Genomic DNA, 19,536 nt, shown 5'->3' on the forward strand with positions numbered 1-19,536 from the left:
AAAAGGTCCCTGGTTCAGTCCTGGCATCCCCAGGTATTAGCGCAGATAACAGGTGAAAGTGTGTTATATTGGGGGCAACTACTTTGATATATAGCGGGACGCGGGTGGCGCTGTGGGTAAAAGCCTCAGCGCCTAGGGCTTGCCGATTGAAAGGTCGGTGGTTTGAATCCCCGCGGCGGGGTGCGCTCCCGTTGCTCGGTCCCAGCGCCTGCCAACCTAGCAGTTCGAAAGCACCCCCAGGTGCAAGTAGATAAATAGGGACCGCTTACTAGCGGGAAGGTAAACGGCGTTCCGTGTGCTGCGCTGGCTCGCCAGATGCAGCTTTGTCACGCTGGCTACGTGACCCGGAAGTGTCTGTGGACAGCGCTGGCCCACGGCCTCTAGAGTGAGATGGGCGCACAACCCCAGAGTCTGGCAAGACTGGCCCGTACGGGCAGGGGTACCTTTACCTTTACCTTTTTACTTTGATATATATCCCCACTAACAAAGGCCTGATCCTTAACAAAAATCCTGGCTACATCTATGGGGAGGGGGAATAAAAAACTGAGAAATGGAGATTGTCAGATCTGCTCAACCCTATGCAATATTTTTCCCACCTGAGGGCAAAGCCTCATAAGGCTACAGTCATAAGGCCGTAAGGTTATTATGGTTGGGAGATTTTTATCTAGGGATGTTCTAATATAGCTTGTGGAAAAAATTGTAGTTAAATATGCTAGCAAAAGAATAGGTGTTATATGCTTTTGCAGAAATTGCAGTTAAGAAGAACAGCAAAAAGAACAAATATATGCCTCAGTGAAATAGAGAACATGGCTTTATTGCTAAAAACCGCATGTAGAGGGGTGAAAACATAATGCCAAATAAGGAAAATCACAAATATGAGAGATGGTCGCCAGCTTCAGAGGAATGGGAGAAGGGGAACAGGGGCGGGGAGTTTAATGTTGTACTAGGCGGACGTGATAGGTTGTGACCCCTGGACAGGAGGGGAATTTTGCCCTCGGAGAGAGCAAAAAAGCTTCTGCGATTATTTTCGGGTGTGCCTGCCTTGGTCACCCATCTTGCAAGTATGTTTTTGTGTTCGCTCAAATAAATGCATGCTGTTTCATCAATTTTGCTTAGAATTTATTTCAGGGGACCAGTGTTTTTATATCTAGCAATTGTCTCTCAAGACAGGCAGATGCCAACAACCTATAAGCAAACATGTCCAAAATTCTGAGCATGTTCTCCTCCGCTTTTCTTTTTCTCCTCTGGGGTCTTGTTTTCAGCCATCAGCCTCAGGGGAAAAGGGCAGATCCGGAACCCGTTTGTGGTGTCGCCTCAGAACCCCTTGAGAAAGCAAGAAAACCAGATTGCGCACAGCAAATTCTGGAGCTCAATGGCTCCCCCTTCTTCGAATTCTGTCCTGCCTGAAAGACTCGCTCCTCCTTCGGCAGCGAACCTACAATGTTCGCAGAACCGCGCCTTCCCCGTCGCCCCGGAACCAAAATGCGCGGGGTCTCGTTGCCTGGACGGACGGCCTTGAAGCGAAGGACAACGCATCTCACGCACGCACGCACGCACGCTGTACGCTCTAGGAGGAAGAGATTCGGTGATGGGAGCCAATCGGAAAGCGCCGGGAGCGCCGGCCGGAGAGGGCGCGCTTGCAGCCAATCGCAGGCGGGAAGAGGCGGGGCGGAGCGGAGAGGTCCCGGCGAGGCTGAAGCGGCGAGATGTCGGAGAGGAAAGTGTTAAATGTGAGTGGAAGGGGGGAGGGGGCTGTGACGTCAGCGGTCAGTTCTGGGGTCTCCCTCACAGGGTGGTTGTGAAGATGAAAAGATGAGGGGACCCCAAAGTGAGGCTTGGCTGGGGGGGGGGAGACCTGTGGGGGGATCCCGGGGCCCGAGGGGGGGCTGGGAAGGAGTGGGGAGGGGGGTCGAGGTCTGCCCCCAGGAGGGAGGGAGGGAGGGAGCCAGGACAGAATCGGGCCCTGGGGAGGGAGGGGGAAACTGGACCTGGGGGTCCCTTCCAACGCTGGGATTCCAGTGGCCCCTTGGTTCTCAAACTCGATCCCTTCCGGAAGTCCATTCCAAAACCAAAGCGTTCCAAAACCAAGGCGCGCTTTCCCCGCCCCTGTTCCCCTTCTCCCATTGATCCATAAAAGGAAAGCAATAACCAATATACTGTACAATAAATAAGACAGCATTGTATATGATAAAAACGAAAAAAAAACATTCTTACCTGCACTGATGACGGTCATTGCTTGGATGGGGGGCTTTTATCCATTTCCGCAGTCACACAGTCAATCAATGAGGAGCTGAACAGGGTACCACACAGTCACAAAAACAAATGAACCGAAAAAGCCACAAAAACACAAAATAAATAGCAAAAACAAAAGCGCCAAACTTAATCCATTCCAGAAGTCCGTTTGACTTCCAAAATGTTCAAAAACCAAGGCGCAGCTTCTGATTGGCACGGGCGCCCCTGAAACAATAGCCAACAGCCGCAGCAGACGTTAGGCTTCCAAAAAACGTTCGAAAACTGGAACACTTCCCAAGGCATTTGGGAACCAAGTTACCACTGCATATGGTTCTGTGTTATTGGGTAGAGAGACAGGCAGATAAAAGGCTCCTGTGTGGCTGGAGGGATGAAGAGGAGAGGTGGGGGGGAGGCATTGGGAAACAGCGGGGCTGGCAATCGGTTAATGGGGAGCCCCTGGTTGGGGTGGGGGAGAGAAGCCTACCTCGCAGGACTGGGGCGCTTTGATTGATTGATAGATTTGAATCTGGGTTGCCACTTCACTGGCTTTTCTGTGCTCATAAACCCAAGTTCAAACCTTAGGAAAGACCCTCTTTGAGACCCCGATGAGCCAGCCAGACAATGCCGGGTTATTCATTTGTATTTTATTTTATTTATAAAATATATTCAACTTGACTGTAAGAACAAACAAACCTCAAAGTGGTTTACAAACAACAAAGCAGTAAAACTGACAGAAAAAAACACAAAAATGTGTAAAAGTTAAAGTACTAAAACAGTTACAGATAGGTAGCCGTGTTGATCTGCCATAGTCAAAACAAAAATTTGTTGTTGTTTTTTTTTGGTATCTGAAGAAGTGTGCATGCACACGAAAGCTCATACCAAGAACTAACTTAGTTGGTCTTTAAGGTGCTACTGGAAGGAAAAAATTTTTTTGTTAGTACTAAAACAGATTCAGATAACCTCCATTTTCTGTATGTCCTTATAGCATTTACATCTCGTTTCCCTAAGAGATCTGGTTCTTCCAACCCCCATTCTATATCATTTATTACTGCTTTTACATCACTCCTTTCCTCCAAGGAGCTCAAGATGGCATACTGATTTGCCCCCTCCCTCCCTCCGCATGTTATCCCCTGAGGAAGATTAGGCTGTTGGCATCAGCACTGTGTTACCAGCACAGAAATGACCTCTCCAAGGAAAAAGTGTGGGGGCTGTGAGTCTGGGGGTCCTGGGCTGGGTCCAGAGGAGAGCAGAGCAAGATGCTTGGCTGAAGGAGTTGCTGGAAGGAGGAGTACAAGGCACAATCCACGTGCCTTAGGGACTTGTGAATTTGTGTAGGGATTACTCCTGGGCCTTTTCTTCTCCTGAAGATGCCCCACAAGGCAGTAGAGGTTTAGAACCAGGGTTTTCCTTCTCCCAGATGGGCTCCCTTCCAGCATCTCCTGCAGCCCAGCTGGTGCCAAATGTCTTGCTCTGCTTTCCTTTGGGCCACAGCAGCGAGGCTGAGAGGGGGTCTTGTCATCTGGGTCGCCCAGGACCTCCAGACACACAGCCCAGGCTTGTGCCCCGGGGAGATCACTTGGGTGCTGCTAATGCAGCAAAAACAATGTGGGAGGCAGCAGTTGCAAGTTAGCAGACTCTTCAGCCACAGCAGGCGCTGTGATTCTCCAGCAGTTTGACTTCACCCCTGGAGGCGCAATCTATGATCTCTCAAGACAGACGGATGTCAACACATGTGACTTCAGGTGTGAGGCAGGTAGAGAGATGGTTTTCAATATGCAACCAGGAACCTTGAAGTGCACTCCCAGTTGGCAAGGGAAATCTGGCTTCCTCAACTCCCTTGCTCAGCCAACACCAGTGTTGGTGCTTTTGAAGACATCGTGTGGTCAACTGGTGAGCAGATTTCTCAAGCAGACCCAAAAAGGTTCACCACTCCTTGCTGCAAGAGAGAACAAAGAGGCCAAGTTCACTGTGTCACAGGAGCAAATTTCAGCCAGTCTCTCCAGGGCTGGGAAATTGGGATAGACAAATAAATAAGGAGCTTGAAAAGCAAATTGACCAGAGAAGCTTGCGGAATAGAGAATTGGCTGGCCCTGTCTCATTTGGGATGGAGGTTGTGCTAAGTTGCTTACTAGGTGTTTTTATGCTACTGGAAAACAGATGTGGTTTTGTGACCACCAGCTCCTGGGCACTGCAAAGCCTGCATGAGAACGATCTGCTCTTTCATCTGACCCATCTTTTTTCCTTGTGTCCTAGAAATACTACCCTCCTGACTTTGATCCATCTAAGATCCCCAAGCTTAAACTTCCAAAGGACAGGCAGTATGTGGTCCGACTGATGGCACCTTTCAACATGCGGTAAGGAAGAATGTTGCGTGAGACCCTTTCCCCCCCTGAGAATTTTTGGGCCTTATTGGCTCAGTTACATCGCCAGAGCTTTCTGTGTGAAATGATTTAGTTGTGTGGAACCTAAAAAGATTTCATTTGAGATATAATAACGAAGAATAAAGAACCAGATGTGAACCTGAGAATTGAGATTACAGTTTCTGGTCTAATAATAATAATAATAATAATAATAATAATAATAGTAATAATAATTAACAATAATAATTTATTACTTATACCCCATTCATCTGGCCAGGCCTCCCCAGCCACTCTGGGCGGCTTCCAACAGGATATTAAAAACACAATAAAACATCAGACATTAAAAACTTTCCTAAACAGGGAAGCAATACAGGGTTATAATACTCACAGCAATCTGTGCAGATTTACGTTTTCTTGTACTTTATTACATCAATACACACACAGTACTGCATTTTTCAGTGAAAACATTGCCACACTCTCTTCTTTCCCTTACTCTTACCATACTTGTATGTTTAACCATATTTACAATATCCTCGTCTTAGTTATCTATTCCTCCAAAGCTGGCATTCTTAATTTTTTTGCCCCCAAGATTAAGTAATAGTCATCCTAGCATCTTGTTCTCATACTGGCCACCCAGAGGCCCCAATAAGAAGAAGCAGCTGTTTAAACTCTCTAGGTGCAAGACCTGTGGCGAGTACATCTACAAAGGAAAGAAGTTCAACGCCCGGAAGGAGACTGTCCAGAATGAGTCTTACCTGGGGCTTCCCATCTTCCGGTTTTATATCAAATGCACCCGCTGCCTTGCAGAAATCACCTTCAAGGTACGAGCTGTCTTCATCCTTCTTTTTCCCCAGTGCAGCTGAAAAACAAATAATGGAAAGACACCATTTGAGGCATCAATGCAATAGCAAATTGGAAACACGGGTCAGTGGGAAAGCATTCTGCACCAACTGCAGGTTCTGGGTCAAGCACAAGGGAACCCCCAAATTGAGTGGCATTTCAGTGATCCAGCCTTGAGGTGACCAGCACATGATGGAGAAGAAAGTCCTTGTCCTTGAGGTGTGTTGATCATGCATTCCTTAGCACAGGGTGATTACAGGTATCTCCCCACATATGCAGAGGTTACATTCTGGGCTCCTGCAGATAAGCAAACACCCTCTAAACACCCTCGCTGCTGCTCTCTCTCCAATCTGGACCAAAAATACTGTATCCAGAAATTGTGGATAATTAGAATTGAAGCTCTGGGGCCTGCAGGAGGCAGGGAGGCTGAGCGGTTTTAAACAAAGCCCCACTGTGTCTCCAGACTTTGGTGGCTTCCTCCACCCTCCCTGACGTTCTCTTTGGGCTCTGGGGAGGGTCTCCTTGCGAGCCACATGGACTCTCCAATGCTCTCCTGCCATTTCCAGCTTTGGATCAAATTATTTATTTCCCTGTACTGCTTGTATGTGCAGTTGCGTGTGAGTCAATCGCGCGTAAGTGGAAGGACACCTGTAGAGCCAAGAGAATTGGCTTTGTGATTCTGCCTCCCTGCTATGCATCCTAAATAAATTGGCAGCGTTTGATTATTTGTGTTCCTTTAGCTAAGTATGGCTCAAGGCAGCTTGGGCAAATAAAGTTTTTTGTTTAGTAAGAACGTAACAAGAGTCCTGCTGGGTCAGACCCCAAAGGTCCCTCATCTAGTCCAGCATCTTTCTTTCCCCAGTGGACTTGAAGGCCAGAGCCTCTCCTGCTGTGAGGAACAAAGCAGCAGCAGCTGGATCAGGCTTAGCCCAGCATGCTGTCCTCACAGTGGCCAACCGTGCGCTCACTAGCAGTCGTGCACAGGCCAGGAGCAACTTGGCCTATGGGTCTCCCACTGAAATAGCTCCCTCTTGCTTCCTGTGTCCCCGTCAGACAGACCCCGAGAACACAGACTATGCCATGGAGCATGGGGCCACGCGGAACTTCCAGGCCGAGAAGCTACTGGAGGAAGAGGAGAAGCGCCTGCAGAAAGAGAGAGAGGATGAAGAGCTGAACAACCCAATGAAGGTATTTTCCACCAGTCCCACGAGGGAAACCTTCCCTTTCATTTAAGCTCCTCTTCATTAATTGCTGTAGGTTGCTTTGAGTTAATTTGGTTAAACTGGTTAGTTTAATTGAGTGAGTGTAAGAATAACAAAGTAATAAAACATATGTTCCTGCTTTACCCCGAAGGTTTTGGAGAACAGGACCAAGGACTCCAAGCTGGAGATGGAAGTTCTGGAGAACCTCCAGGAGCTGAAGGAGCTGAACCAGCGCCAGGCCCACGTGGACTTTGAGTCCATGCTGCAGCAGTACAAAGACTATGAGGAGCAGCAGAAAGAGCGGGAGCTGGAGGAGGACGAGCAGGAGACAAAGTGAGAGCCAGGGCTGCCTCACATACACCAAAACGTGTGTGTGTGTGTGTGTGTGTGTGTGTGTGCGCTTTATTGCTAACTAGGGGCTGCTACCCCCGCTTGCTTTGCTTGCCTAACCCTCTCCTTCCCCTTAGAGCTTGCCAAAAGCATGATGCTGTTTGTTTATACCCTGCCCATTGGCTGGGTTTCCCCAGTCACTCTGGATGGCTTACAGCATATATAAAAACTTAGTAAAACTGCCCCCCCCCTGCTTATCATTTCCCCTGCCAGGCCTGCCCCCACGTTGGAGGTGCAGGTGAGAAGGGCAGGGAGAACTGCAAAAAGCTTAACCCTTCTCATGCTGCCCTGGCCATCTTGCCACCTCTTCTGGCAATCTTGTTCCTTCCTGTGCTCCTCCTCCTGATGGAACAGCTCTTCTTCCTAATTTGCTGGGTGGCAGCAGCAGCAGGAGCATGTCCCTGAGGGAGGTGGCTGACAGTAGCACCAGCCAGTGGTGTTGCTGGTCGGCCAGACAAAGTGGATCCCGGAGGCAGGGGCCCTGGCGCTGGGAGACTGCTTGTTCCCTGCTTGGCAGGGGGTTGGACCCGATGGCCCTTGTGGTCTCTTCCAACTCTAGGATTCTGTGACTGAGGAGCCGATGGAGTTTGTGGGCAGCTGCAGCCCACTTGCAGTTTGCCTGGGCTTCCTGTCCACTCCTTCCTGTCACACCGTCGGTCAGGGTTTCCCAGACTTGGATCTGCTTTTGGACTGCGATTCCCATAATCCCAGACCACTGGTCCTGCTGACTAGGGATGATGGGAGCTGAGACCCAAGTTTGGGAAGCCCTTCTGTAGCTCATCGTGCCACCTGCCTATGGCCAACTAGCTAGCAGCATGGCTACATTTTTACATGTTTATTACATAGTAAAATTTAGAATTGCTTTCCACCCCTACTCCCTGAACCCTGGTTTCCTTTGACAAAATCCTTCCTTTAGAGCAGCTAGCAGCAATCTGAAATTTTTGGGCACAATGAGCTAACCTTCTACATTCCTGTGTTCTGCCTGCTTGTATGTCGCCCCGCCAGAACTATGCTGGAACAAGCTCAGAGCAGGAGGCTGCTACAAGACTCTGATTCAGAGGACGAGGACTCTGCTTCACGTCCTGCTAAGCCGTTTGCAAAAGCAAAGCCTACAGACATCCTGCAAGAGGTATTGTGCGGAGAGGACTGTCCCACCACAGACAGCTGCCTTGAGAGATGTACCCCCACCCCACCCCCTGAGCCCCAGGTCATTGGCCATGTCTCCATTGCATTGCTAGTGATGAGTTCATACTTGGCACCTCTGCCTGCCCACACCATGCAAAAGGGAATTCCCTTCCCAATCTCGGGCACCACCTTTGATTTTAGGGTGTGTTTACAGTAGCAGGAGGAAAACAGCAAGATCATGACTGTTGAGGCAGATGCAGCCAGAATAGTGTGGATTGCTGAACAATAGCTACAACTTTATGTGTGGTCTGGAGGCTCCATCTGGTGGAAAACACTGCAGCTGGAGTGTTGATGGGGATAGACAGGTGCTCAAAAGCTTGCACGGGCTGCCCCTTCGCTACCAGGCCAGGTGGAAGGTTCCGGTATTAATTTACACGGCCTTTAACAATTTGGGTCTAATAATAATAATAATAATTTTATTATTTATACCCTGCCCATCTGGCTGGATTTCCCCAGCCACTCTGGGCGGCTTCCAACCGAATATTAAAAACAATACAGAATCAAACATTAAAAACTTCCCTAAACAGGGCTGCCTTCAGTTGTCTTTTAAAAGTAAAATAGGCAACACTACTGAGGGGACCCTCTGCCTGGTTCCCTGTAACCTCACTTCTCACAGTGAGGGAAGCACCAGAAGACCTCAGTGTCTGGGCTGGACGATGGGGGTGGAGACGCTCTGTCAGGTATACAGGACCAAGGCCATTTAGGGCTTTCAAGGTCAGCACCAAGACTTTGAATTGTGCTCAGAAACGTCCTGGGGTTTCCCAGTGCCTCCAGGTACGCCTCATCTCTTGCATCCCTGCTTGATCACTGAAGTCTTTTGGGAAGACTGTTAGTGGTCTCCCTTGACACAGATGCTTGGCTTGGATCCGCCAGGAGCCCAGGCACCCATAAGCACATAAAAAGAAACCCGCAAGGAGGATCCGAGCTCAAGAGCACTCTCCTCTGTTGCCGTTCACAGCAGTGGGTTCTGTATTTGGGGCCTAATCTTACAGGAACTTCTAGTTGAGGTTTTTGAACTTCCAGCACTTACTGAAGGCTTTTCATTCCATCAGGAACTTCAGTCACATTCAGATTTTATAGTTTTCATTTTTAATCTTACTGCATTGGGCATCTGGTCCAGTGCTTAGAGGCAGCTGTGACAAAACAGTATTGAATTGTTGAAATAAATAAATGAACTCCCATCATTGGCTGTGCTTGCTGGGGGTGTTGGGAGTTGTAGTTCAGCGATACCTGGCAGAGTAGAGGGTCCCCTGCACCTGGTGCATTCAGTGGAAGAAAACAAAGATGACTTACTATACATGCATAATTTTAAAGTTTTTGTTTGTGCCAACCACAGTTGCAGAGTTGAGCAGATAGGGTGCGGGAGTTGTTAGCCTTTTAACCCCCAGCGTGCAACACAAAATCTTATTGTGCTCCCCTGTCCCATCCCGCCCCCCCCCCCCCGGTCTCATCTCAGTACTCAGAGCCTCAAGCAAAGAAGCTGAAGGTGGAAAGCTGGGAGAGGAGCATCGGGAAACTCTCAAGCAAGGTCAAACTATCTGGGCTGGTGACGGCCAAGAGGAAGCCAGTTAGTAGTGCGGCCAATGGAGCAGACAGTGGAGATGCACCGCCAGGCGCAGGTAAGGGAGGGGGTGGAGAGCTTAAAAGTATTTATTTCTCTCTCTCTCTCTCTCTCTCTCTCTCTCTCTCTCTCTCTCTCACACACACACACACACACACACACACACACACACAAATAGCCATGTCAACTAGTTCCTTTATTAGGCTGACCAAAGTGTTACAAAATAGTGGGCAAGGTTTTCGGGTTCTCTTCCATCAGATTTGATGGTAAACTTAGGTTCTAGGGAGTAGGGTGGGAATAATAGACTGGTGTCAAAACCCTAAGACCCTGCATTTCATCACAGTCGTGGGTGGAAGCCGCAGAAGCTAAGATAAGCTTCTGTTAGCTGCTTTGCAGGTTTTACATTGCCCCAAGGACTAATGGGATGATGATAATAATAGTAACTTTATTATTTGAACCCCAGCCACTCAAGGCAGCTTCCAACAAATATCATAACAAAACATCAAACATTAAAAACTTCCCAATACAGGATTGCCTTCAGTTGTCTTCTAAAAGTCATTTAGTTGTTTGTCTCCTTGACATCTGATGGGAGGGCGTTCCACAGGGCAGGTGCCACTACCAAGATGGCCCTCTGCCTGGTTCCCTGTAACTTCTTTTATCACAGGGAAGGGAACCCCCAAAAGACCCTTGGAGGCTGAACAATGAGGGTGGAGATGCTCCTTCAGGTATACAGGGCCTTTAAAGCCATTTAGGGTTTTAAAGGTCAGCACCAACACTTTGAATTGTGCTCAGAAACGTAATGGGATCAATGTAGATCCTTTAGGACTGGTGTTATATGGTCCCATCAGCCGCTCCCAGTCACCAGTCTGGCAGCTGCTTTCTGGATTAGTTGTAGTTTCCGAGTTGCCTTCCCAGGTAGCCCCACGTAGAGCGCGTGGCAGTAGTCTTACATGGCTTTCCAGGTAAGAATGCCAGAGCCTGCTAGATCAGGCCAGTGGCCCATTAGTCCAGCCTCATGTTCTCCCAGTGGCCCCCCAGATCCCCAAAGGGAAATCCACAAGGAGGATTTGAACTCAAGTCTTGTGTCCCCAGCTGTGGTTTCCAGCAACTGGTATTCAGAAGCATTGCTGCCTCTGACTCTGGAAGTGGAGGAGAGTCTGTGTGGCTGGTAGCCGTTGAGAGTCATAAATTGTCTAAGCCTCTTTTAGAGCCACACAACTTGGTAGCCCTCACGGCCATCTTGTGCCATCTAGCTCTGCGCTGCGCCAAGAAGCTCTTCCTTCAGCTGTCCTGAATCTTCCAATCTTCAGCTTCATTGGATGCCCATGAGTTCCAATATTACGAGAGAGAGGGGAAATGTGTCTCTGCCTTTTTTGTGAACCGACAAAGTCCCAAATGCTGCAGCCTTTCCTTCCAGGAGAGTTACTCCGTCTCCTTTATATATTTGGTGGCCCTCTTCGGAAGCTTTTCAAATTCCACAACCTCCTTTCTGAGGATACCGGAACTGTACACAGTATTCCCAAGGTGGTCGCACCATAGATTTGATAATGGCATCGTGATGCTGGCAGTTCTTGTTTCCTGTTGCTGAACTGCAGCTCCCACCACCCCTGACTGCTGAACATGCTGGCTGTTGGAGCTGCTGGAAGTTGAGTCCAGCAGCATCTGGAGCATCCCCATCCCTGATCTAGAATATACTTTGAGGTCTCTGCCTCCCCAGCTTGTGCAAAACGTCAAACCTTTGCTTCTGTTTTGGCTGTTTCCAGGTGCTGGGAGTACAAGCAGCCCCTCTGGGGGGGCCTCTCTGGCTTCCGTCCCCAAAGCAGGAGCTTCCTCCCTCAGCCTTCTGGGAGCCTATTCTGACAGCGAGGACAGCAAGAGCGACTGAGCGCCACAGGAGAGTGACAACCCCCAAGCTTCACACAATACTTCCCTGGTAGTTGGTCTCCCTACATGGTGGTATCTTGTCCACCCGCACACCAAACCACCTGCAGATGTTTTTCCCTCTGTGGAATCTTTCTCCACCAGCTGCAACATTTGCCTTGGTCTGCTCCTCCCGATGTGACTTGGGCATCCGCTAACGGGTCTCCTTTCTGCCACCTCCAGACCGTGAGGCAGACAGGCCAGCCTCCTCCTGGATTCCTGTGGTGGTTTGGTACAGAGAAAGCAAAGCTGGAAGGGCCCTCTGCAGAGCCAGCCCCCGGAGAGTGCTGAAGCCCCAGGCCAGGCCAGGGAAGTTCCCTCTCTGGTCTTCTCTGCAGCCCTCCCTTACCAGACCACTCGGTGCAGCTGGTTCCTTCCAGAGGAGCAGGACCCCGAATGCAAGGGGGCTGGCTAGTGAACAGCCAGCGTGGGGGGAAATAGGACCTCCACGACCCCAACCAGCACAAGAAGTCCCACCCACCCCAAGAAGTGGGGGGCCGTTGCTTTGTTTACCGAGTTGAAGATCCTCCAAGTTGACAGAGCCACGTTCCGTCCCCTGCTCTCTAATGGACGTTTCCAAAAACCAGAAGCCTAGCACAGTGTGTGGGTGTCATCCATCCACCATTTTGAATTTGACAATGAAAGAAGAACAGCCTGTTGTCATCCCCACAAACACAGATAGATGTCTGCCATTTTGATAACGACTTGGAAGGAAATGGGGGGAGGGGCTTACCATGTTTGTTCATGCTAATCTGTTTGCATGTGGTCAGACGGGACATGAGATTAAGCACACCTTGCGTGCTCAGGTTTTATTCATCTTAAGTAGCAGCTACTCAAGGGTTCAAGGCATTCTAGACTGGGCTGCAGGAGGCAAAGGTTAAGCCTTCTCCCCCCCCCCTTCCTGAAAACCAAGTTATGTGCTTAACCTCAGGTGGATTGTTTTGTCCTCATCTCCCAAAGTCCTGGGGCTTGTTTAGTAGAATATCCGCCCTTGTCTGTCTGCATCAATCAAGCTGCCATCAGTGTAACTTAATAAAAGATACAGGTGAAAGTGTGTTCTCTTCCCCCCTTATTAGAGGTAACCGCCCACACACTTCTGCTGCGCCTTTCTGCTTGCGTGGTGGTGAGGCGTTCTCAAAGTAAAGGAAGGATTGAACTCTGATGAATAAGAATACACACAGAAGCTTGAACCAGCAAGACTCTGGGAAGGGTGCGTATAATAATCTCAGTCTCTATCCCCCTGGCCCAGGTCGTTTTATTCACAAAAGAACTTTTTACCGAGTGTTCTAAGAACCAATCAGATTTCTTCTGAGCATTTCAACAAACCCCACTGGGGACCAAGTTAAACTACCAAAACTAATTAAGCATGGGGTAAATAAAACAGAACTACAAAGGAGTGCATTTGGCAACCCCAGGAGGTGATAAACAAGCAATATAAATGATAAGAAGGATGGCCAGGAAGACAGCGATCATTATCACCTTCAGGTGAGATCTGTTTCCTGGCCCTAAGATTAACATCCTAAGATTAACATATCAGAAAAGCTACATCAAAGAAGCTGCCCACTGTCTTTGATGACCCAGGCAAGACAGACACATATTACACAACGGAGTGCGAAAGATCCTGAGTGCCAGGCGGGTGGCGGGGAGGCAACTTCAGGGTCCAAGGTCATTTGGCAGAAGGTAAAAGGATGCGGGTGGCGCTGTGGGTTAAACCACAGAGCCTAGGGCTTGCTGATCAGAAGGTCGATGGTTCGAATCCCCATGATGGGGTGAGCTCCCGTTGCTCTGTCCCTGCTCCTGCCAACCTAGCAGTTCGAAAGCACACCAATGCAAGTAGATAAATAGGTACCGCTCAGTTTTTAATTATCATTCTGATTTCATTTTCTCACTTTTATGGAAACCTTAGGTGTTTATTTCAATTACATTTAACAACTGGTACTAGGACTTGCACATCGGTTTGTGGCTTCGTTTTTCCTAGTAGGCAAATTTTGGGGATGCGGGTGGCGCTGTGGTCTAAACCACTGAGCCTCTTGGGCTTGCCGATCAGAAGGTTGGTGGTTCAAATCCCAGCAACGGGGTGAGCTCTGGTTGCTCTGTCCCAGCTCCTGCCAACCTAGCAGTTCGAAAGCACACCAATGCAAGTAGATAAATAGGTACCGCTGCAGCGGGAAGGTAAACGGCGTTTCCGTGCGCTGCTCTGATTCACCAGAAGTGGCTTAGTCCTGCTGGCCACATAACCTGGAAGCCGTACGCCGGCTCCCTCAGCCAGTAAAGCGAGATGAGCACTGCAACCCCAGAGTCGGTCACGACTGGACCTAATGGTCAGGGGTCCCTTTACCTTAAAAGGAAAGCAGGTGGGGGGGGGGTTTCTGTCCGCTTGAATTGGACCAACCTAATGCATGTTGGAAGCCTGTAAGAAGGGCCTGAGCACAAGAGCCACTCTCCCCTCCTGTAGTTTCCTGCAGTGGGTATTCAGAAGCATCGCTGCCTCCAAGCAGGGGCAGAGCAGAGCCATCCTGGCTAGTAGCCATTGGTGGCACTCTCTTCCATGAATTTGTCCAACCCTCTTGTAAGCCCATCCAAGTTGGTGGCCTCCTGTGGAAGGGAGTTCCACAGTTTATGTGCAGTGGGAAGAAGGACTTTCCTATATTTGTCCTGAATCTTCCAGCATTGATCTTCATTGAATGCCTGTGGGCTCCAGTGTCATGAAAGAGAGACGGACGCCTTTCCCAACCCGCTTCCTCCCTGCCAGGCCTTCCCTCCCCTTCTATCCTGTCTCCTCTCACTTGCCTTTTCTCCAAAACAAAAAGTCCCAAGCGCTGCAGCTTTTCCTTAAAGGGGATCCCATTGTATGGCAGAGGGGAGAGGAAGACAATGATCTTGGCCAGGATGCCCTTAACGCATCACACCTTCCGCCTTGTACAATAAGATGATAATTTTTTAAAAAAGTAGTGTTTGCAAGTAGAGTAATGGCTGTCGCTTCTGTTTTGGTTGTTCCACCTTATACATGAGAAGAAGATCTCTGTCCAAGTGAGCTGCAGCGGAAAGTCTCTTTGGCAGAAGTCCGAGTTCTGGCTTAGCCATAAAGAGCTCCCTGGCCCGGGGCTGGAAGGAGCAGCCTGTCTGATTCTGCCAAACTTCAATGAGCTAGTGTTACCAGAGGGACCAAATCACTTTCTCTTTGCCATTTTATACATTCTTATCTTGTCGCCTCTTCCTCACACCAATGAAATCACAGGGGCCTTTTCTGCTGATCTCATAATGTACCTCTGCTGCTAACAGACATCACTCTCAGTTCCTCTTGCAGCCTGCAGGGGGCATCTTGCAGTGAGAGTTATTTTTAAATGGCAGCTGGAACAAGGCAAAGGGTCTGCAGTTCTGAACTGCATCTTCCCCTGATGAGCGGATCCTATTAGGACAGCTGGCAGGCTTCTTGATCCCTCCGTAGTCTGTTCCGCCTCCTCCTAGATGCTCTGGTGTGAATGGCGCATGGATAAAGAGGACGGGAGTGGGAAGTCTGCTCTTACACGGAGCGCAAAAGGAAAAGGCTCTGGTGAGAGCTGTTGTGGCCCAGAAGCACCTGCCGGGGCGCTGGGTTGGCGAAGGCTGCCTTCTCTGCTCCAGAGTTGAGCTGGCTTTCTTTATTTTGGAGCATTCCTGCCTCACTCTTCAGCCAAAAGGCTCCCAGTGTGTCTTGCATACAATTGCTTTGAAACAAGCCCTCAGACCCTGAGATGTCAGGACCCAAAGTTGAGGCTGAGGGTCGGCTCCTGGTGATTTAATGGGGGGCTGGTGATACCACAGGGCAGGCTCAGGTGATGCTGCGCACTCTCCCACTAATGAGCCCCAGAGACGGAGGTTAATTGGGAGAGGGGTGGAGGGAGCAGAGGATGGCAGGACCCCCCTCCCCAGATAATGCAAGAGTGCAAGCTGCATGCACAGTCTTTTTAATGTTGTTGTTGAAGGCACTCTCGCCCACTGTGAGATTCAAGACCTGCCCCTGCCTCCTGAAGGTCTTGCAAACCTAATAATGAGCAATTGACATTGAAAGACTTCAAGGATTGGAGGCACCTGATGGGGTCAGGAAAAAGAAGCAATTGCAGGCGGAGGCAACAGTGCTTCTGAATACCACTTGCCAGGAAGTGGAGATGGCTCTTAACACCTGGGCATCTTGTTGGCCCTTGTGAGAACGGGATGCTGAGCCAGGCAGGCCTCCATTTCCCTCATCCAGCAGGCTCTTCTGATCTCCTTAAGACCTCTGGCTAAATCTCTTTCGGGTCAAGTACCTTACTCCCATCTGAATAGTCATTCGCAAAGGGAGCAAACTCACTTTTTAAAAAAAGTCTACATGCGTATCTCATCATCCAAACACCAAGCATTCTCAGGAAATGATTCGTTAAACTTGGACTACAGCCATGTGCTCTCAGTGGGGCTACCTTGGAAGGTGACTCAGAAATTACAACTAGTCTAGAGCGCAGCTGCCAGACGGGTGACTGGGAGAGGCTGCCAGGACCATATAACCCTGGTCCTAAAGGATCTACGTTGGCTCCTAGTACATTTCCGGGCTCAATTCAAAGTGCTGGTGCTGACCTTTAAAGCCCTAAACAGCCTTGGCCCTGCAGACATGAAGGAGCGTCTCCACCCCCATCATTCAGCCCGGACACCGAGGTCCAGCTCCGAGGGCCTTCTGGCGGTTCCCTCCCTGCGAGAAGCCAAGTTACAGGGAACCAGGCAGAGGGCCTTCTCGGTAGTGGTGCCCGCCCTGTGGAACGCCTTCCCATCAGATGTCAAGGAGATAAAGAACTTTTAGAAGACATCTGAAAGCAGCCCTGTTTAGGGAAGTTTTTAATGTTTGATTATTTGTTATGCTTTTATAGTGGCGGAAGCAACCCAGTTTGATGGGTAGGGTATTGTAATAATAAATTTACTTTGATTCCTGTGGGAAATTTTCTAATGCATTTCTGGACAGGGAATTTTGACCCCAAAATGATGAAAAAAATCTGGGAAAACCCTTGTAAAAGGCAGGCAAGCAAGGAAAAAAATGCTCTCTTATTTCTCCAGTCTCTGGTGAAACAGCTGCCACAGACCAGCAAAACACATAAAGTAAGGCTTATTTAAGGCTGCTTATTTGGCTTATATGGCTGTTGGTGTTTGGATAGAATAATAGAATCGTAGAGCTGGCAGGTATTCCAAGTGTCATCTAGTCCAGCCCCTGCAATGCAGGAATCTGCCAGGTGCCCCTCCAGCCTCAAGGAGGCTGAGCCCACTCTCTTCCAAGGGAGACCGTTCCACTGTCAAGCAGCTTTTGCCGTCAGTTCCTTCTGATATTTAGTGGGAAACTTATTTCTTGTAATTTGCAGCCATGGGTTTGAGTCGTACCCTCTGGAGCAGGAGAAAAGAAGCTTGTTCCCTCTTCCCTGTGACAGACCTTGAGATACTTGAAGATGGCTGTCATATCTCTTCTCAGTCTCCTCTTTTCCAGGCTAAACAGATGCAGCTCCTTCAACCGTTCCTCATCAGGCTTGGTTTCCAGACCCCAGGTCATCTTGTTCACCTACCTCTGCACACCTTCCAGATTGTCAACATCCTTCTTAAATTGTGGTGCCCAGAACTGGACGCAGTACTCCAGTTGTGGTCTGACCAAGGCAGAAGAGAGCAGTACTTCTGCTTCCCTTGACCAGGACACTGTGTTTCTGTTGATGCAGCCTAGAATAGCATTAGCCTTTTTTTGCTGCTGCATCACACTGTGGACTCATGTTCAACTTGTGGTCCACCAAGACCCCTCAGTCCTTTTCACATGTACTGCCCGTAATCAGGTGTCACCCATCTTATATTTGTGCGTCTGGCTATTCTTGCCTTAAGTGCAGAACCTGACATTTGTTCCTATTGAAATTCATTTTGTTAGCTTGGGCCCAGTTAAGGTAATTTTGTTCCAATCTGTTAAGGTAATTTTGAATCCTGATTCAGTCTTCTGCGGCATTAGCAGGACCTGCATGTAAATGTGCAGTCACCGTGTGTTGCAGCTGTGAGCTGAGCCGTGTCCTGTTCCAGGGAGAGGAGGAAAAGGAAATGGGTCCCAGGACTTAAACCCCAGCTGGAACCAGTCCCTGCTCCTGGTTATGGCCTCCTGCGTATCCTGTCCGCTGCTCCCTGCCCTCTGCTTGCTGGTGGAGCCCCTCTGCTAATGAACCGCAGGCACAGGGCCTTTTTCTCCCTGCCTCAGCGATGAGTTATAGCGAGAGGCAGCAAACCGTTGCGCTGGGAGATGAATCTCCATTAGAGGAGACAGACTTTTCCCTGGGCTTTCCTCCAGCCCTCTGCCTGAGGGAGCTGGCAAGGGCGCCAGCAGTGCCAACCAGCTTTGTCTCTTGGCAGAGTTGGAGGTCGCTGGGTGACGCAGAGATTTATCATGCACCGTTTCTTGAAAGCCTCCCCATCAGTCGGGTAATGAACTGTTTTTTCTCCCCCCCCCTTGCCCCCCCCCCGCTCCAAAAAATTACGATTTGAATCCAGTCGAAAGCACTAAGTGCCTTCAGGAGGGCAGCTTAAAGCATGGCAAGAAATAAGAGTAGGGCGCTGCAGCGAAATGTTGCAGCAGGTTTCCAGCCCCTCTCTCTGGGACTTCAGCCAGTCTGGAACAAGAGCCTTATTATAGTGCTGCTCAGAATTTGTTTTTGAAAATAATTTATCTCTTCTGATCCAACTGAGCTGTTAGGTTGGCTTAAATCACATCCATAGTGCACATTTAAAGCACCTTTATCCCACCTTAGCCATCAGAGAATTTTCTTATTCATAAGACACTTGGAAATATTTATACTTAAGGGGAAGGAAATTCACATTTTTTAAGCCTTTCTTTCTTTCTTTCTTTCTTTCTTTCTTTCTTTCTTTCTTTCTTTCTTTCTCTCTCTCTCTCTCTCTCTCTCTCTCTCTCTCTCTCTCTCTCTCTTTCTTTCTTTTGTTTCTAATCTGCACTTTTATCTTTTTTAAAAAGTCAAACATTTAAAGGTGAAATGCAATGGACGAGAATAAAATCCAGCAGAATTATCCATCTAAAACATTGATAAAATACTGATCGATATTTGACTGGTATCGATTTCCCCTGATTAAAAAGGGGAAAGAAATTCATGTTGCAAAGGCCTGTCTGAACAGGCTAGTTTTTTAAACTGGCAGTTTTATTCTTAATTCCTTTCCTAACAATCCCTAGTATGGCATTTGCCTTTTTCACAGCGGCTGCACACTAGGTTGATGTCTTTATTGACCCATCTGTTCTGACCCCAAGGTCTCCGGGGTTCTTTAGCTGTGATTCCTGCGTTGCAGGGGGTTGGACTAGATGGCCCTTGAGGTACCTTCTAAGTGTACAATTCTGTGATTTTATGAAAGACATCTGAAAGAAGGCAGGGGCAGTTCCTGGTGAACCTCAAGTGGCAGGGAGTTCCACAGAGTAGGTGGGGCCTGCTGCTCCAGAGCCTCGGTCCCTAGTGAGGGCAGCCATCTATCCTGAGGAACAGCAGAGTGTATCTTCAGGGCTGAATCAAACCACTGAAGAATCACAGCACCTGCTGTGGCTGAAGAGACTGGGATTTAGGGTAGGAGAGCTGAAAAGAATGCCAAGATATTTCACACCTGGCAACCAACGCATCCCTTTGGTTTCAGATAGCACATGGGAAGGCGAGTCTAAAAAGGCCAGGACACAATTCTTCATGGCCCTTTAGCAGCTACGGCGGCTCATTTACCAGAAGTAGCATTAACTAGAGATCAGGAAGCTTAGTTTGGTCAGAATCGAGTGAACACTTCCAAAGTTAATGCTAAATACCTTACTTTCTGGTAAATGAGCCACGATAGCAGC

At 48.9% G+C, this 19,536-nt stretch overlaps 1 protein-coding gene across 1 annotated transcript; it reads left to right on the plus strand.

Annotated features, from left to right (window-relative positions):
- The first annotated feature begins 1,604 nt into the window (after positions 1–1,604).
- YJU2 (YJU2 splicing factor homolog) lies at positions 1,605–12,741 on the plus strand. Its single transcript, XM_053372547.1, has 8 exons — positions 1,605–1,730; positions 4,486–4,586; positions 5,269–5,413; positions 6,486–6,620; positions 6,786–6,967; positions 8,030–8,153; positions 9,666–9,828; positions 11,534–12,741. Exons 1-8 carry the CDS (start codon positions 1,707–1,709, stop codon positions 11,653–11,655), a joined length of 996 nt encoding a protein of 331 aa, XP_053228522.1. The 5' UTR covers positions 1,605–1,706; the 3' UTR covers positions 11,656–12,741.
- The last annotated feature ends 6,795 nt before the right edge of the window (positions 12,742–19,536 follow it).

The sequence above is a fragment of the Podarcis raffonei genome, chromosome 18 (genome assembly GCF_027172205.1).
Source record: "Podarcis raffonei isolate rPodRaf1 chromosome 18, rPodRaf1.pri, whole genome shotgun sequence".
NCBI classification, from domain to species: Eukaryota; Metazoa; Chordata; class Lepidosauria; order Squamata; family Lacertidae; genus Podarcis; species Podarcis raffonei.

What these genes read in the sequence shown, in the direction of transcription:
- YJU2 (XM_053372547.1), top strand. Translation starts at nt 1,707, where the DNA reads ATGTCGGAGAGGAAAGTGTTAAAT. An exon ending in CTACAGACATCCTGCAAGAG is followed by an intron (nt 8,154 to 9,665) that starts GTATTGTGCGGA and finishes GTCTCATCTCAG; the next exon opens with TACTCAGAGCCTCAAGCAAA. An exon ending in AGATGCACCGCCAGGCGCAG is followed by an intron (nt 9,829 to 11,533) that starts GTAAGGGAGGGG and finishes GGCTGTTTCCAG; the next exon opens with GTGCTGGGAGTACAAGCAGC.